General features: G+C 37.0%; 2 protein-coding genes across 4 annotated transcripts in view; one reads left to right on the top strand and one right to left on the bottom strand.

Annotated features, from left to right (window-relative positions):
* LOC123866850 (ATP-binding cassette sub-family G member 8) overlaps positions 1–5,092 on the bottom strand; it is a 64,653-nt gene extending 59,561 nt beyond the window's left edge. For all 3 annotated transcript variants that reach the window (XM_045908570.1, XM_045908568.1, XM_045908569.1), the window contains exon 1: positions 4,835–5,092. The gene's annotated coding sequence lies outside the window, so the exon portion shown is untranslated. The remainder of the gene's footprint in view (positions 1–4,834) is intronic.
* Positions 5,093–6,069: 977 nt separating this feature from the next.
* LOC123866853 (ATP-binding cassette sub-family G member 5) lies at positions 6,070–15,044 on the top strand. Its single transcript, XM_045908576.1, has 14 exons — positions 6,070–6,257; positions 7,473–7,590; positions 8,602–8,786; positions 9,392–9,454; positions 9,560–9,641; positions 9,754–9,885; positions 10,391–10,531; positions 11,318–11,525; positions 12,309–12,426; positions 12,572–12,665; positions 13,255–13,393; positions 13,676–13,861; positions 14,135–14,338; positions 14,771–15,044. The coding sequence occupies exons 1-14, from the start codon at positions 6,204–6,206 to the stop codon at positions 14,967–14,969; spliced, it is 1,923 nt and encodes a 640-aa protein (XP_045764532.1). The 5' UTR covers positions 6,070–6,203; the 3' UTR covers positions 14,970–15,044.
* The last annotated feature ends 418 nt before the right edge of the window (positions 15,045–15,462 follow it).

The raw sequence follows: 15,462 nt of genomic DNA, 5'->3' as shown, positions 1-15,462 counted from the left end.
ATTTATTCCTTTACTTGTGCTATAAGACTTACCTACCTGCCAAGTTTCTCTTTTTGAGGTACGGAACCCTAAAAATCACGTATAACTAACTGAATGGCCCTCCACTGGGTGGACAGATGACATCAAACGAGTCCTGGGTTCAGGCGTCTCACAACCGAAGCGTGTGGAAATCCTATAAAAGCTTACGTCCAGCTGTGGACGATAATCGATTGACAATAATGATGACACTGAAAGACGTGTGTTAAATTAACTTCCTTACTTATCAATAAAAAACCGACACAGTTGATCGCGTACTGAGAAAAGTAAATAAATAATATCTCGAAATCAAACTCCATAAAAATAAACTCACGTGTACATATATTTTATTTTCTTCTGTACAACAACATAAATCCATAATGCGAGATATTAAAACATAAAAATCGGCCAAGTGCGAGGCGGACTCGCGCACCGAAGGTTCCGTACCTGGGAAGAATTATTTTGTTGCTTGGAATATATCCAACTGCAAATATAAGCTTGTGATCGGATGTGATAACTGGTAACAAAATGGTTTTCAGATTTTCCCTTTACTTAGATTATAAGAAATTGTATGATTCTAGGTCAACGTGAAGTAAGTACCATAATGTAAAGGTTTTGATTCCCTTGCGAGAGAGACCATATCTTTCAATTGCGTTAACTTGGAAGTTTGATTTTTTTACAGCTCCAAGGGATTGTAGATCTGAGATTTGATATTAATTTCAACGTGAAGCCTCCACGCGTTTGTGAGAAAAAGGGCCAGACAAAAATGCAACGAAGTGATCCTATAAAGGTATAAAGGTTTTTTTTCCTTTGGAGGTACGGATCCCTAAAAAGCGAAAGATCAACGTTACATCCCGTCTGACAGCTCACGCGATCCGTGTCCCGTAAACTAAATGTCGGATAATAAATAATTAATTTATATACGTTTAGCGCACACAACTCGCAAGCATTTATCCCATCCTCTTTCTTATTATCTCTTTTAATTAACATCTCCCCTATAGGTCTAAATAAACATACATATTGCAGCGAAATGGCATAAGCCGGGAGTTAGCCAACTCCCTTAGGGATATGTGATATCATATAATATTACCTAGTTAAAAAAATATTAAGTTCCAGTTTATCGCAAAAATTACTTAGGCCTGACATCAAATCCGAGTTAATATTGGAAGGACGCGGTGAATCAAAGTAGGTAGGTGTACTTCCGAAGTGCCGAGCAGATCTTTCCTACATCTAAGTTGGTAAGAAAAATATTTTTAAGATAACCAAAGTAACGTAATATGTATTTCACAACAAAAATACCTCATGGACGTTGCATATCAAATCGCAAACAACGGTTTAACAACCTTAGTTACGCTTACACAAAGTAATAACATGTTACCCTGCCTACTGCTAATGCAATTGTGATGTTGGCACATTGTGGTATATAACCATACACATAGCTGCGCAATCTTTGGAGATTACAGAAAAGGATATTTCCAAGGCAGTAAGACGTGGTCAGAATACATCAATTGGGATTTACTTAGAGGCATACTTAATCATACTTTGTGAATACGAATGTTATATTGTTCTCTCTTTCGTTACGGATGCAATGCATTAGCATAGGTACCTTTACGTTGATTTAAGACAGGGTCTGTAAAGTTGTTGTTAAGTTAATTTTTTTCATCAAACTCGTATCATAAAGCCTTATACAAAAGCTATTATGTATTTACTTTATTCTTTTGCATAAACCTATACCAGAGTGAACTAGCCCATAAGCTGACGAAAAATTGAAGTTTTGATAGTATTTGCATGAGAAATAGGTATGTCAAGTTTAAAATAAACACTATTATAACGTTTGTTTAATTTTTTAGATTCAAATCCCGATATACGAGTAAATTTAGTTCTATTCAAACAACAGATCCTAGGTACGTTTCAAAAAAATTGGTTTCATATTTTTCAAGAAATTATCAAAAACAACAAACATTGCAAGTTTGACTGTAATCTGATTACCATAACATGATAATATATCTATCGCATTTAAATAATGAAGTAGGTACAATTTCGCTGAGAAAGTGGAATAGAAGCGTAGGTACAGTTATTTTATAAAGCTTGTAAATAAATATGATACGTTTATAAATGAACTCGACCATAAAGTTCCATGAGAACGGTTTTCTCGTAAACCTACATAATTATATCTTACTGCAATGAGCTTAAGTCATGGAGGAGCAAATTTTGTACTTCAGGCGTCGAAAAGCGGTCCCACCTAACTACTACCCGTCCACTGCTGGAAATAGGTCTCTTGTAGGGACTTCCAAACGCCACGGTCTTGCGCCGCCTAAATCCAGGCGATAATCGGGGATATAATTTTTATCTACTGCCCATGCTAGCCGGGCTGCTCCCGTTCCAACCCGTCCGATGTCGTCTGTCCAAAATGCTTCCAACGCTACGTTTTGCTAGAATGCCATTCTAGCACCTTGGGTCCCCGTCTATCGGTTTTTCGAACTAGGTATGTACCTATGTGGCCTACCCATAGCCACTTCAGCTTCGCTACCCGCGCTATGTATGGTAGGTGTTAGCTTATCATTGATCATAAATTAATGTTTGAAGCTGTCAATTAGCAGTGGACACAGGCAGTGGACCTGCTTTTATTTTGAGTTCATCAATAAATTAAGTAATTTGCTATTAATAAATTAAGTAAGTACCTAGGTAATTTATTGATTAACAAAATCTCGCATGGTGTCTGTTGACGCCAAAGGCAAACTATTTTAGAAGTTGCACGCTCTAGTAATAGGCCATATAACATCTCACTGCCTGAATATTTTAGTTGTTAGACATTGAACACACTTCGAAGCATTTGAGGTCGTACGGACTTATTTGGAAAATTATTTCAGGCCTTTTATTTGATACTGCTACCGTTCACCTTTAAATCAATACTTGCCAAGTAGCACCTAAAAGGTAAAATATCTCTTTGATTTAATTATACGTACTTACAAACCAAATGGAATATTTTGATAGCTAATTAATTATCGATAGGACTGTTTCGTCCGTCCCTTTAAAACGGTAACCTTCTATGGTAAATTATGGGCCGTTCCTATGATTTTTGTATAAAAGGAAGTTCTTTTAAGTAATATTTCAAACAGAGCTCGCTATTAAGCAGGCAGTCAAAAACTAAATCACGAGAAGATGGGAAATTATAGACTTTAAAATACATATAATAAACACTAAATCCAAGATGCTTAACGATGAAGGGGCAAAGTTCTAAAAACATTGAGTTGTTAGGTAGATCTACCTACCCGGATTTCGTCCTTGTAGACTATAATATCCGCTCGGATGACTTCAAATTCCCAAAAACTGACTCACCACCACCTGAGGTCATGCCTGAGGTCGTTACCTCCACTCATTGTTTTAAGTTTTTTACCCCATGAAGGTTTCATGTTACCATACAACTTGCCGATTCTAATTAGATACGGGATAGAAAGATTTCTCAATAGCGTATTTAGCGTATATATCTAAGTATTTACCTATTTCTTTTTATCTTTGCTTTATAATTAAATGAAAGATATTATAATATTGTCTATTGAACGTATTTTATTTAAAAAAAAAATAGAAATGACCTTCCCACAGGACCTTACTTTTGCAATATACTTAGCTAAATATTAGTAGCTAGGTAAGTAAGTTAGGTAGGTACCTACCTAATTACTTGGACGAATAAATCCTAATTATTACTAAAAACATAAAAAAACGCTGCACGATTTTTACCTACATGATATCATCAATATAACAAAATCGCAATGGCATAGTTAAATGTTTCCTATTTTGATACTTGGGTGTGGAGGTGACTGGTGAGGTCCTATTTTGACACATACATAAGTGGGATAGAATGTCGTCCTCTCACATGCGTGGGACTTGGTCATGCTAGGGGGCTGGTGTATCTTACTCATCGATAAATTGATTAAGGTATCATTAAAAATCGATAAGTTACCTCCAACTCAAGTGACGATTTGTGATTTACTTACTGAAAAACTTACCTAAACCTACTTAACTACTCAATGCTCTATTATACGATCACTTCTGTAAAAATATATATTCAGAAAGTCTTTTTTGTAAAAGAAAACCGTTGGTGTATTGATTTAGCACTTACATAAATGTGTATCGACTCAATTAACGGGATCTAACTACGTAAAAAGCGTATAGAGATAAAGTTAGAAACCCAAGGAGTACGGGTTTAATGAAAACTGCCATATCCAGGTTAGCCCGTTTCAATCTTAGACTGTATAATCACTTACCACCAGGTGATATTGCTGGCAAGGACTAACTTGTATCTGTTATTTTATTCCACTTCATCATGACCAACCTATCGCTGTCTCACTACTGAGAACGGGTCACCTCTCAGAATATGAAGGGCTTAGGTCATAGTCCGCCAGGCTGGCTTAGTGCGGATTGGCAGACTTCACACACGTTGAGAACAATGGAGAACTGTCAGGCATATAGGTTTCCTCACAATGCTTTCCTTCACATTTAAAGCAAGTGATATTTAATTGCTAAAAGTTAAAGGTGCATGCCCAGGATCGAACCCCGATCTTCCGATTAAAGGATTCATGTCATTTATTTGATGAAAATGACATAAAATAACACATAGTCGGTATAAATAATATTACACTCAAATACAGTTAGATCCCACCTAACTTATTTTTTGTGGCTCTCGTACACCCTGCTATACCTATTACATTAGTAACTTAATAGAGTTTATTATTTCTAATGTCTATATAGAACACCCAATGAAAGCCTCTCGAAGTTCCAACCACCTACACAAATATGTGAATGTGTACAGTCAACTTACTTGGTAAAACACTCGTGCCGGCCAACGGGATTCCTGTATGTTAGAAGCGCACTACACTGCACACCATAAAACACTTAATCACAGTAAAAATAAAAATGCGCCAAATCCGTCGACACTAAAACACCTATTTATAAAAAGATAACATTCAAATATCGAATGCCTTCGTTCGTAATAAAATCGCGGTTCGTTAGTAATCTAGGATCGGTAGTACTTGATACTGACGAACTACAGCGACGACCGTACTGCTTGCTACTGAACAGTCAGTGACACTGCGCATGTTGCTTTCTCTGTCTAACAATAGTTAGAACCGTACGAGGGAAAGAGAAAACTAATCTTTGGAATGTGTGAACATAACTTTGAATATAGCCATCTCATCTATGTATGGAGTTTTGTTTGGAGATGAAAAAGAAGGGGTTATGTGAGGTTCACGGTGCATATGTGTTGCAGTGATGCGTAGAGGTGTATGGAAAATGAGGCTTTCAGTGTTAAGGGCAAGCACAATAAGTATTTTTTTGTAGACTTTCTACTATTTAAAATATTGCATTAAAATTAATTTGAATAGGTTTTAACATTACATCGCCACCCATATTAGATATAACTGCGAAAGTGTGTCTGTTAGTTTATTGGTTTGTCCTTCAATCACATCGCAACGGAGCAACGAAACGTGATTTGGTCCATGAGTAGATATAGTTTAAGACCTGAAGAGTGACATTAGACTATTTTTTATACCAGAAAATCAACGAGTTACCTAAACCTAATCACCTAAATCCATGCGGACCATGCGGACGAAGTTGTGGGCATTAGCTAGTTATACAATAAATCAAATGAAAACTTTGATGATTTAATTATTTGACCACAACGGTAACAGTTGCAAGTAACTTGTAAATATAGGTACATACATAGAGGCGGAAAACCTAACCTATCCCTTAGTCAAATAAAATGACTTCATAAGTCAAGTAAAGTCATGACTTCATAAGCCATGACTTTACTTGACATATGGAAATTGATCTAGGTGGAAATCAAACTACCCCTGTGAGGTGAAATAAAAAATGTTTAGTGCTACAAGTACAAAGGACAAAAATCCCCTTAATAGGCACTTGTTTCCTACTCCGCTTGAAAAACCAACCTTCTCCACCAGGGTTAAAGTTTAAAATCCCATTTACATACACAGTTAATGTCAAGTACAGTTACAGAAGTTAGCAGCATAAAACAGGCAAACGTCGCGAGCGTTAGGTAAGCTCTGAAGTTGGCTACAGAAAGTTAGTTTGCGATATATTTAGTACAAGGAGGCTGTATTGCTTTAGAATGGGATTATATCTGTTGATAGACTTTATTTACTTATAATTGAAAAGGTTATTCGGAGTTAAAAATGATTGGAAGTGACTATACTTTGGAACTGTGCAATGTTTTTCACTCGGGTCAAGTAAGTTACTCTCCTATGTACCTACCTATTAATTTTTATTGTATGCAAGTGATCGCTTTGAAAGGCGCGGTGGCTTATGTGAAAATTTTTAAAACTTTATTTTTCAGTTCCCGTGTATTTTTTTATTAATTTTATAAAATATAATAATCGATTTTAAAAGAATGTATTTTTCCCAAAATAGTAAATAGTTTCTAAATTTATTTCGCAAAAAAGTACTTATCATAAACAAAAAAAATATATAAATGCAGATAGTAAAACTAAAAATTTTGGACTACCCTTGCGCCCGTTGATGTCCTTTGTATGGGGATTCGGGAAAATGATAAAACTATCGAAATTCGCAGCCGTTAAATACCTATTTTGTCTATCTTAAGTCCTATCTATTTATCTATTTTTACATATCTATCTATGTACCTAAGTATTTATTTAATTTCAAAATCTATATCTGTATACTAATAAATAAAATTGAAGTGTCTGTCTGTAATTCCGAAATGACTACCTCATATTAAGCTCATAAGGTTATTTGAACGATATCAAACCTGAATCACACGTTTTTAAAATTTTTATCTGTTTGTTTGTACGGGCTTATCTTCGGAACGGCTGGAACTATTTTGACGGGACTTTTACTGACAAGTAGAGGATTAGCCAAGGAGTAACATAGGCTACTTTTTAACCGACTCTCACGGATGAGTTGTGTTTTTCTACCTAAGTACACTGATAAAGGAACTTTGCGACATTATTACATAAAAAAAATGGATTCGATCTCCTCAATCCTGATGCTGCAGGGGACCTCGCCACCAAAATTAGATTTAGAAACTGTCGGTTGTAAATTAATATTGGCGGTACCTGCCAAGATAAGACTATATTGTTGAACTCGAGGACCCAACTCCTCAACCCTCTGATACTGTAAGAAATTGCATTCCTAAATCGTGGTTATTTCACGAGTTTTCAGAGAATAATCCGTATAAGTAAATGTTTTTTAGGAAATTTCCCGGGGACGGGCTACCACGGATAGGCTACTTTTGTTCAGGAAAATCGACCACGGGATTTTTAAAAATCTAAATCCACGCGGGCGGCGATTCTTTTCTTTAGCTTAGGTTTCTAAGATGTTTACTATTGGCAGCCATATCGCTTTGAACCACGAAAAATGGAGAGTATCTACTCGTAATTCAGAGAAATCCAGTGAGGAGGACATTAATATTTGATATTTTCCTATAGGTTGAACCAGGCAGCTTCTTCCAGCGCTTGACGGGAGATGTGAAGACGGGAGTTATCCTGAAGGATGTCTCCTTCCTCACTCACAGTGGCGAAGTTACAGCTATATTGGGTTCTAAAGGTAGCTATAGCAATGCAAACATAAGATCGCGATGTGCCAGTAGTTATGTGCTAGATTTTAAATATGCCTAATCACATAGAAATCGTTCGTAAAATATTACGATCTTTCAAAGGACTTCGATTACTTTAGGTATAGGCTCATGCAGAAGTGAAGCGGTGCGTTAGGATTGACAGTTTTCACAAGTTTAAAAAATATATTTTATTTTATTTTTATTTTATTCGACTAAGCTACAACTTTTATACATAAAATATTTACAAAAATATAATTGTTTATAGCTAAAAAGATACATAGTATAAACGTTAATAAAAGGCTAGTACAAAAGATTTAGGTACAATGATATTTTAAAAGGTTAGTAGGTAGTAAAAGTTAGTATATTAAAACTGCTCCTGTGAAAAGCATATTATACCTACAATCGAAGATTATGTAAATGATAAAAGAGCGTAGATTTGACCTGCAGCTCGCTCCAGCAATGCACGGGACTTCAATTACTTTTATACATGGCATAATATTGTATAACAAATCTTTGAAAAGAGCAACCGCCGAGTTTCTTGCTGGTTCTTCTCGGCAGAAAAGGCGTTGCAAACCAGTGGTAGATGCTCTTGACGATTCAAAAGTACTTGTAAAAGTCTAATTGTATAAAAATATATTGAATTTAAAAAAAATTGAATTTTGAATCACTGAGCTCTCGCGTCACGTCATCACACCCCTTCCGCACGGCTCCACTATCGCAGGAACCTAGTCAGTTATGCGTTATGCCTGTAAATTGGATTGTGTTTAGCGTACGTATTTATGCCCATATAAAGTGAGCAATTCAACGCAGAGCTACTATAAAATGCGTTAGAGCTTCGCTTCTGAAAAATATCAAAAAACCTATTACGATATCTCCTCTAGGCTTTTTGATCTTACTCTTGAACTTATGGCGTTAACTGACAAACCCCGATATCACCCACCAATACAACATAAATGTGGGTATCCACTATCCATTCTAATAAGATCTTTAACTTTTCTAAGGCAGTGGAAAACGCGCTCTTTTGGACGTCATAAGCCGCCGCGTTCCCTGCAAAGGGCACATCCTCTTAGAAGGGGTGCCTTTGGAGAAGGACTACTTCAGGAACACCTGTGCTTTAGTGCGACATTCCACGAAGCTTCTACCCGGGTTGAGTGTTCAGCAAACCCTGGCATTGTCACTTACTAAGGTAACATAACTACGTTACGTACCTATACGATACTGATTCTAAGCGCAACTAGGTAAATTTTAGAATATTTGCATCTTTTTCTTACCAATGTAGAATAGGACAGCCAAAAGTAATTTAATTTAGAAGTATCAAACCTCGTGACTAGGTGCCAATCATCAGCCTATTATTTAAAGGTAAACTTATTCCGTTTTTCCTTTTGATACCTCAAAAGGAAAAACGGAACCTTAAAAACAAGAAAGATAAATTGGTATCCTTAGTTATAGCGCATGACTAACGGCCAAAATTAATGCTCAATCTATCTTTAACTTGTCGATAAGTTACTTAGCAACGCTGTAATTTGGCAAAAAGACTTTTTACGAATAACAACATTGCTAAGTAACTTATCGACAGATTACAGATAGATTGATTATTAATTTCGGCCGTTAGTTATAGGCTTCTGGCGTATTGGAGCGGTGCGGGAGAATGACAGTTGTCACAAGTTAACGAATCACTGAACTCTTGCGCCACGTCATCACACCCCTCGCACCCCTCCCACACCGTACCACTATTGCAGGAAACTACTCAGCTGTTATGCGTTATGCCCATATTTTGCTTTTTTTTAACAGATTTCGGGATATTTAAAGTCGTCGAAAGTTAAGCAAGTTATGGCAGATTTAGCACTATCTCAAGTAAGTTAATACTTGTAGTAAGTTACTAGTATTATAAGTTCGATTTTAACTTGCGTAGGTTATAAATAAGCTCAAATAACCATGTTGTTTTCTCTTTTTCCCTAGGTAGCAAACAAGTGTGTTACAAACCTAACTAAGAGCGAATATCGTCGACTTGTTATTGGAGTTCAACTTATTCGAGATCCAAGTATGTATAATGCGTATAAAAATTAAACAGTCTTATTTCGTGTACGATTGGTGCGGAACCTATCGTGTGCGAATCCAACTCGCACTTGACCGATTTTATTTAATTATTTCAGTTATTTTGCTTCTCGACGAGCCTACATGGGATTTGGATCCTTTGAATACATATTTGGTGATATCGATCCTTTCAAATGCAGCCAAGAAATATGGAACTACTATCATACTTACCATGGAAAAGCCAAGATCAGGTAAGCATTAAAAAAAATCAGCTGATGCGTAAATATGGTAAAAAAATTATACTTACATCTACCAGCTGGAGACACTAGCTAGCTAGACAAAATATTTTTTTTAATTTATTATTTGCTGCAATTGTACCAATGTTTGCATATACCTACTTCCCCAGAAATTCTCAACTGACTTCTCAACGATATTTTGTTACTTAGTGCTTATTTGTACTTGGTACCCAAATATTTCACAATAATAGTTTTTTTGAAAGTAGGTACCCCTTGATGCAATATTGTAGCCCTGAGAAGGACTCGCGCTCTCTAAATGAAGCTTTCATGTCAAGATTGTATATTATATATTTTTTTCATAAATTATATAATTTATTTAATTAAATTAATTTAAAATTTAAATTTAAATTATTTAATTCATTTTCATAATAGCGAGCAATTCAACAGGCCAGAGCCAATGCGTTGCGAGCCTTTCAGGAATTCACCCTTTCAATTATAATCCCTTGAATATTTGTTGTAGATGTGTTTCCATTCCTGGATCGCGTGGTATACCTGTGCCTTGGAGATGTGGTGTACGCGGGTCCCACGAGAAACCTGTTGGATTACTTCGGCAGCATCGGCTTTCCTTGTCCACAACTGGAAAACCCTTTGATGTATTACTGTAAGTTTAATCGTATTTCTTACTTCTTTATATTGGCCCAGAAATCGACATCATTAACCCAATCTCCAATAAGTTTACTTCCTTGAAAAGATTTAGGAAAACGATGGTTTAAGTTTGGAATTTCTGTTGAAAATTTAGATCGCTACGAACATGATGTCTTCCGGACTAGGGTAGGCAACAGAGGGTTTTAAGATGGAAGATTGCCATACTTTAATAGACTTCCTTACCCTCAAATAGAGATAATAACCCTCGGAGGTCGAAGATACTTATCTTATGCAGCTTTCTCCTCAAAACCAATCATTCTTCTACCATAGCACAGCAAACTCTAGTCCTGGTTAAAAACCGACCAAGTGCGAGTCAGGCTCGCGCACTGGGGGTTCCGTACTCGTGTATTTTTTCCTACATTTTGCACGATAAATCAAAAACTATTATGCATAAAAATAAATAAAAATGTTTTAGAATGTACAGGTAAAGCCCTTTCATATAATACCCCATTTGGTATAGTTATCTTACTTTGAAAATTGAAAAGCATTTCAATTCTCTTCTTCTAGATCAACGGGAAGTACCCTATCGGTTTCTTGACAGACACGACGGACAGACAGACAGACAACAAAGTGTTCCTATAAGGGTTCCGTTTTTCCTTTTGAGGTATGGAACCCTAAAAATGCCACGAACAATAGCAATCGTGACATCCCTTAGAGTTTCGTCATCGAATTTTTCAAATTGAGTAGATAGTGGTACCTTACTTATGGGATTATTTGCATGCGTGGTATGATTTTTTTCCAGTATGCCTGTCAACAGTGGACAGACGTTCGCGCGAAAGGTTCATCGAGTCGAACCACCAGATCGCGGCTTTGGTGGAGAAGTTCAAGGTGGAGGGGCCGGCCATCATGCAGGGCAACCACGCCGAGCACGGCCGCATCATCAACCCCAACAAGATACAGCTCAACTATGGCAAAGCGGGCGGCGTTAGGACTATCTGGATGTTGTACCTGTAAGTTGGCTGTTACTACCAAATTATTACCTACAGCTTGAAAATATACCTCCTTATATAATATTATCCTCCTGATTTCATTAATATTTTTAGGGTTCCGTACCTCAAAAGGAAAAACGGAACCCTTATAGGATAACTTTATTGTCTGTCTGTTTGTCTGTCCGTCGTATCTGTCAACAAACCTATAGGGTACTTCTCGTTGACCTAGAATCATGAATTTGTGGTTACATCATTTAAAAAAAATTAAAATGTGTTTCAATTTTCAAAATAAGATACCTAACTATACCAAGTGGGGTTTCATATGAAAGGGCTTTACCTGTACATCCTAAAACAGATTTTTATTTATTTTTATGTATAAGTTTTTGATTTATCGTGCAAAATGTTGGAAAAAATACCCGAGTACGGAACCCTCAGTGCGGGAGTCTGACTCGCACTTGGCCGGTTTTTTAAAACAAAAATAGCGAGCAAATGAACAGGCGGATCACCTGATGTTAAATGATTACCAGCGCTCATGAACATTTGCAGCACCTGAGGAAATGTGGAATTTTAGGAATTTGTTATATTTGGAATAACCCTATGTTGAAATCCAGTGTGACTTGCATGTGGAAATAAAAATCTGGCACAGTGGTCGAAATGAACCAGGCACCAAGGTGTAATGTACAAATGTTTCTGGAATAATGTTTGATGACAAGAAAAGATACTATTTAAAGTTCCAGTCTAAATGATTCTTTATAGTTGGTATCAAGTAATAAGTATTATATGCAGTAATTACTTACATTTTAGGAGGATGTTAGCATCAATCTTCAACGTGAAGAAGCATGGCCTCAAACAAATGACGATGAGGCTACTATCATTGCCAATATACTTTTTCATACTCTGGATCTTCTACAATGAATCTGAGGTAACCTGTTCTCAATATTCTAATTCTTTTGATCCACATAATATTGCCGTCCCTTTCCCAATTTTTTTTTTCTAGAAAAGGAAGGAACTACTCTTAGACCTTCATGTTTAAATATTATTTTTAAAGTCTTGTCTCTCTGTTGCAGAACTATCAGCGAGCTTTCATAACTAAAAGTGGCCTTATATTCAACACTATGGTCGGGACATACTTTATCAGTATCATGAACACGATTTGCCTTTGTAAGTAAATTAAGAATAACATAAATTTTGAACTAGAATTGAATCAGAAGGACTGGATTTTCAATCGTATTTAAAAGTTTAGGTAAAAAGAATTTCAACAGTAGCTCATGTTTTTATAACAAGTTTAAATTAAAAATTTATAACACCCCCGTCAAGTGAAGGTTACAGTAACTAGAAAAGAGCTGATAACTTTCAAATGGCTGAACCAATTTTCTTGGATTATAGCTAACAACACTCTCGATCAAGCCACCTTTCAAACAAAAAAAAAACTAAATTAAAATCGGTTCATTAGTTTAGGGGCTACGATGCCACAGACAGATACACAGATACACACGTCAAACTTAGAAAACCCCTCTTTTTGGGTCGGGGGTTAAAAATAGGTCACATGGTCAGAGAAATTTAAGAACATCTGATTGACTCGCTTTGACTGTGATTGCAGGAACTAGCAATATGAGTCTACAGGCTTTGTGGTAAGAGAAATCGAAGAAAAATCTGGTTGACTTGCTTTGACGCTTTGACTCTGACTCTGACCTAGCGATAAGTCTTTGTTCCTGCTTGCACTATATGCGAATTTTGGAACCTCTTCCAGACGGTCCCTACAGAACGCGCTACTACCAAGAATCTCAAGAAGGCTTATACAGTGGAGCGAGCCTCCTGCTCGCTTGGAACCTGGTGTCTCTGCCATTCTCCTTCATCACTACTTTCGCTTCAGCTGCTATCATTTATCCGTGAGTAGTAACAATATCATAAATTCGAAAGTATTTGTCCTTCAATCACGCCGCAACGGAGCAACTTCATCGCATTTGCTAACTCATTGGCGGTTCCTGTGGTACTGGAAATGTTCATGGGCGGCGGTAATCACTTAACATTAGGTGACCCGCCAACTCGTTTGCTCGCTTTTTTTTTTAATCGATTCAGAATAAACCCGAGAGTTCCCTCACTCTAGTTAAATCTGTCCATGTAGTGTGTTTCTTTTCTCTTCTTGCTTCATGTAGGTATTTCTTTCCCAGGATTCTCGGTGATTTATCAGACACCATAGACTATCTGTACTTCGCACTGGTGCTATGGTCGAGCTACATCTACGCTGAGCAGCAGAGCATAGCCATCATGATGTTCGTGAAGAACGGCCTCATTGCAGCTGTTGTCAACATCTACATCACTTGCATTTACGTCATGCTGGCTAGTGGCGTTTTGAGGTAACCATATTTTGCATACTGCTGATGCTTAAGATAAGCGATATTCTGGAAGAAGGGGTTAGTGGGTTTTCCCTTTAGTTGTCATCCTCAGCACAACATGGAAAGCTCTGGAATCCCCGCTGGAGATGTGTTCTGTAGTTTTCTCCAGGAGTTGTATGTATGTATAATGTATGTTTGAATATACTTACGTATACATATAATGTGTGTTTTAATATACTTACATACTATATGCACCACAAAACACATACTGACGTAAGATATCATTATTTCCAGATCCTACAAAGGTTACGAAGACTGGCTCTTCTACCTAACCTACCTCACCCACACGCGCTACGCCTCCATATTCCTACACAGAAGCATCTTCAAGCAGCCGATGTTCGACGCGCTTGCGTTCAGCGATGAGGAGAACTGCACATCCATCAATAGCATGATACAGACTTCTTCCAATATCAACACCAATTCAAATGCTAATTGCAGGTAGGACTATATACTTAATCTATACTAATATTATAAAGAGGAAAAGTGTTCCTGTTCAAGTATGTTTGTAGGAATTTATCTCTAGAAAATCTGAACCGATTTTGGAAATTCTTCCACCAGTGGAAAGCTGCATTATTCCTGAGTGACATAGGCTATATTTTGTTTTTAAATTGTAATATTCTACCCGTGCGAAGCCGAGGCGGGTCGCTAGTCAACTCTAAAAATTTGTAATAGTTTGAACGCTGATCACTTCAAATTTTTTGAACCGAAGTGAATGAGCGGATTTCTACGACGCGGTAGCGCCCGATTCGTTGATCAGCGCGCGAAAACTTGTTTTCCGCAAAATGGTTATTAACACTTTTCTTAAGAGGTTACCAGCTATTTATCTTATAACCCTACCTACCTATTTTTATAAAATCATTATTATTGCAGGTACCCCACTGGCAAAGCCTTTCTGACTGAAAGGTTCACATCGAAGAACTTCGGAGGCGATATAGACCAGACAGGAGATTTTAACATGGACTTTAATTTGGGGATATCCTTTGCGTTTTCTCTGGGCATAATCGTGTTAAACAAATTCTTGTACCTTATGCCTTTGCCTGGATATATTGTTGATAAGTTTAGAGAATAATCCATACTAATATTGAATGCGAAAATGTGTCTGTCTGTCTGTTAGCTTTTCACGGCCTTTCTGTTCAACCTTTTTGGACGAAATTCGGTATAGAGATAGCTTGCATCCCGGGGAAGAGCATACATTATTTTTTATCCCGGAAAATCAGAGTTCCCATGGGATTAAAAAAACTAAATCCACGTGGAAGAAGTCGCGGCCATCATCTATCTGGTTCAGAAATAGCTTGCATCCTGAAAATGGGGAAACTCTTTGATTTCCCGGGATAAACTGTAGCGTATACTTTAATCCTGGAAAATCTAAAAGTTCCCATAGGATTTTTTTATATCTAAATCCACGCGGATGAAGTCGCGGGCGTTATTTAGTCTAATATAACAATATAGGTTGAGACGGCTCGAGGGGTAGGACGAATTGATGAGTTCCCCAGCTCACGAGCTGTCTCAGAGAAACGATATATGCAGTGCCAGGCAGGAAATATTGTAATACTCGTAACTAT

Source organism: Maniola jurtina, chromosome 7 (assembly GCF_905333055.1).
Source record: "Maniola jurtina chromosome 7, ilManJurt1.1, whole genome shotgun sequence".
Lineage (NCBI taxonomy): Eukaryota > Metazoa > Arthropoda > Insecta > Lepidoptera > Nymphalidae > Maniola > Maniola jurtina.
The sequence above is the reverse complement of the archived record's forward strand: the minus strand, read 5'-3'. Positions and strand labels throughout refer to the sequence as shown.

Excerpts from the sequence above, each read along its gene's own strand:
- LOC123866853 (XM_045908576.1), top strand. The coding sequence starts at position 6,204 with ATGATTGGAAGTGACTATACTTTGGAACTGTGCAATGTTTTTCACTCG. Across the intron at positions 7,591-8,601 it reads AGCTATATTGGGTTCTAAAG|GCAGTGGAAAACGCGCTCTT; the intron begins GTAGCTATAGCA and ends AACTTTTCTAAG. Across the intron at positions 11,526-12,308 it reads ACTATCTGGATGTTGTACCT|GAGGATGTTAGCATCAATCT; the intron begins GTAAGTTGGCTG and ends CTTACATTTTAG.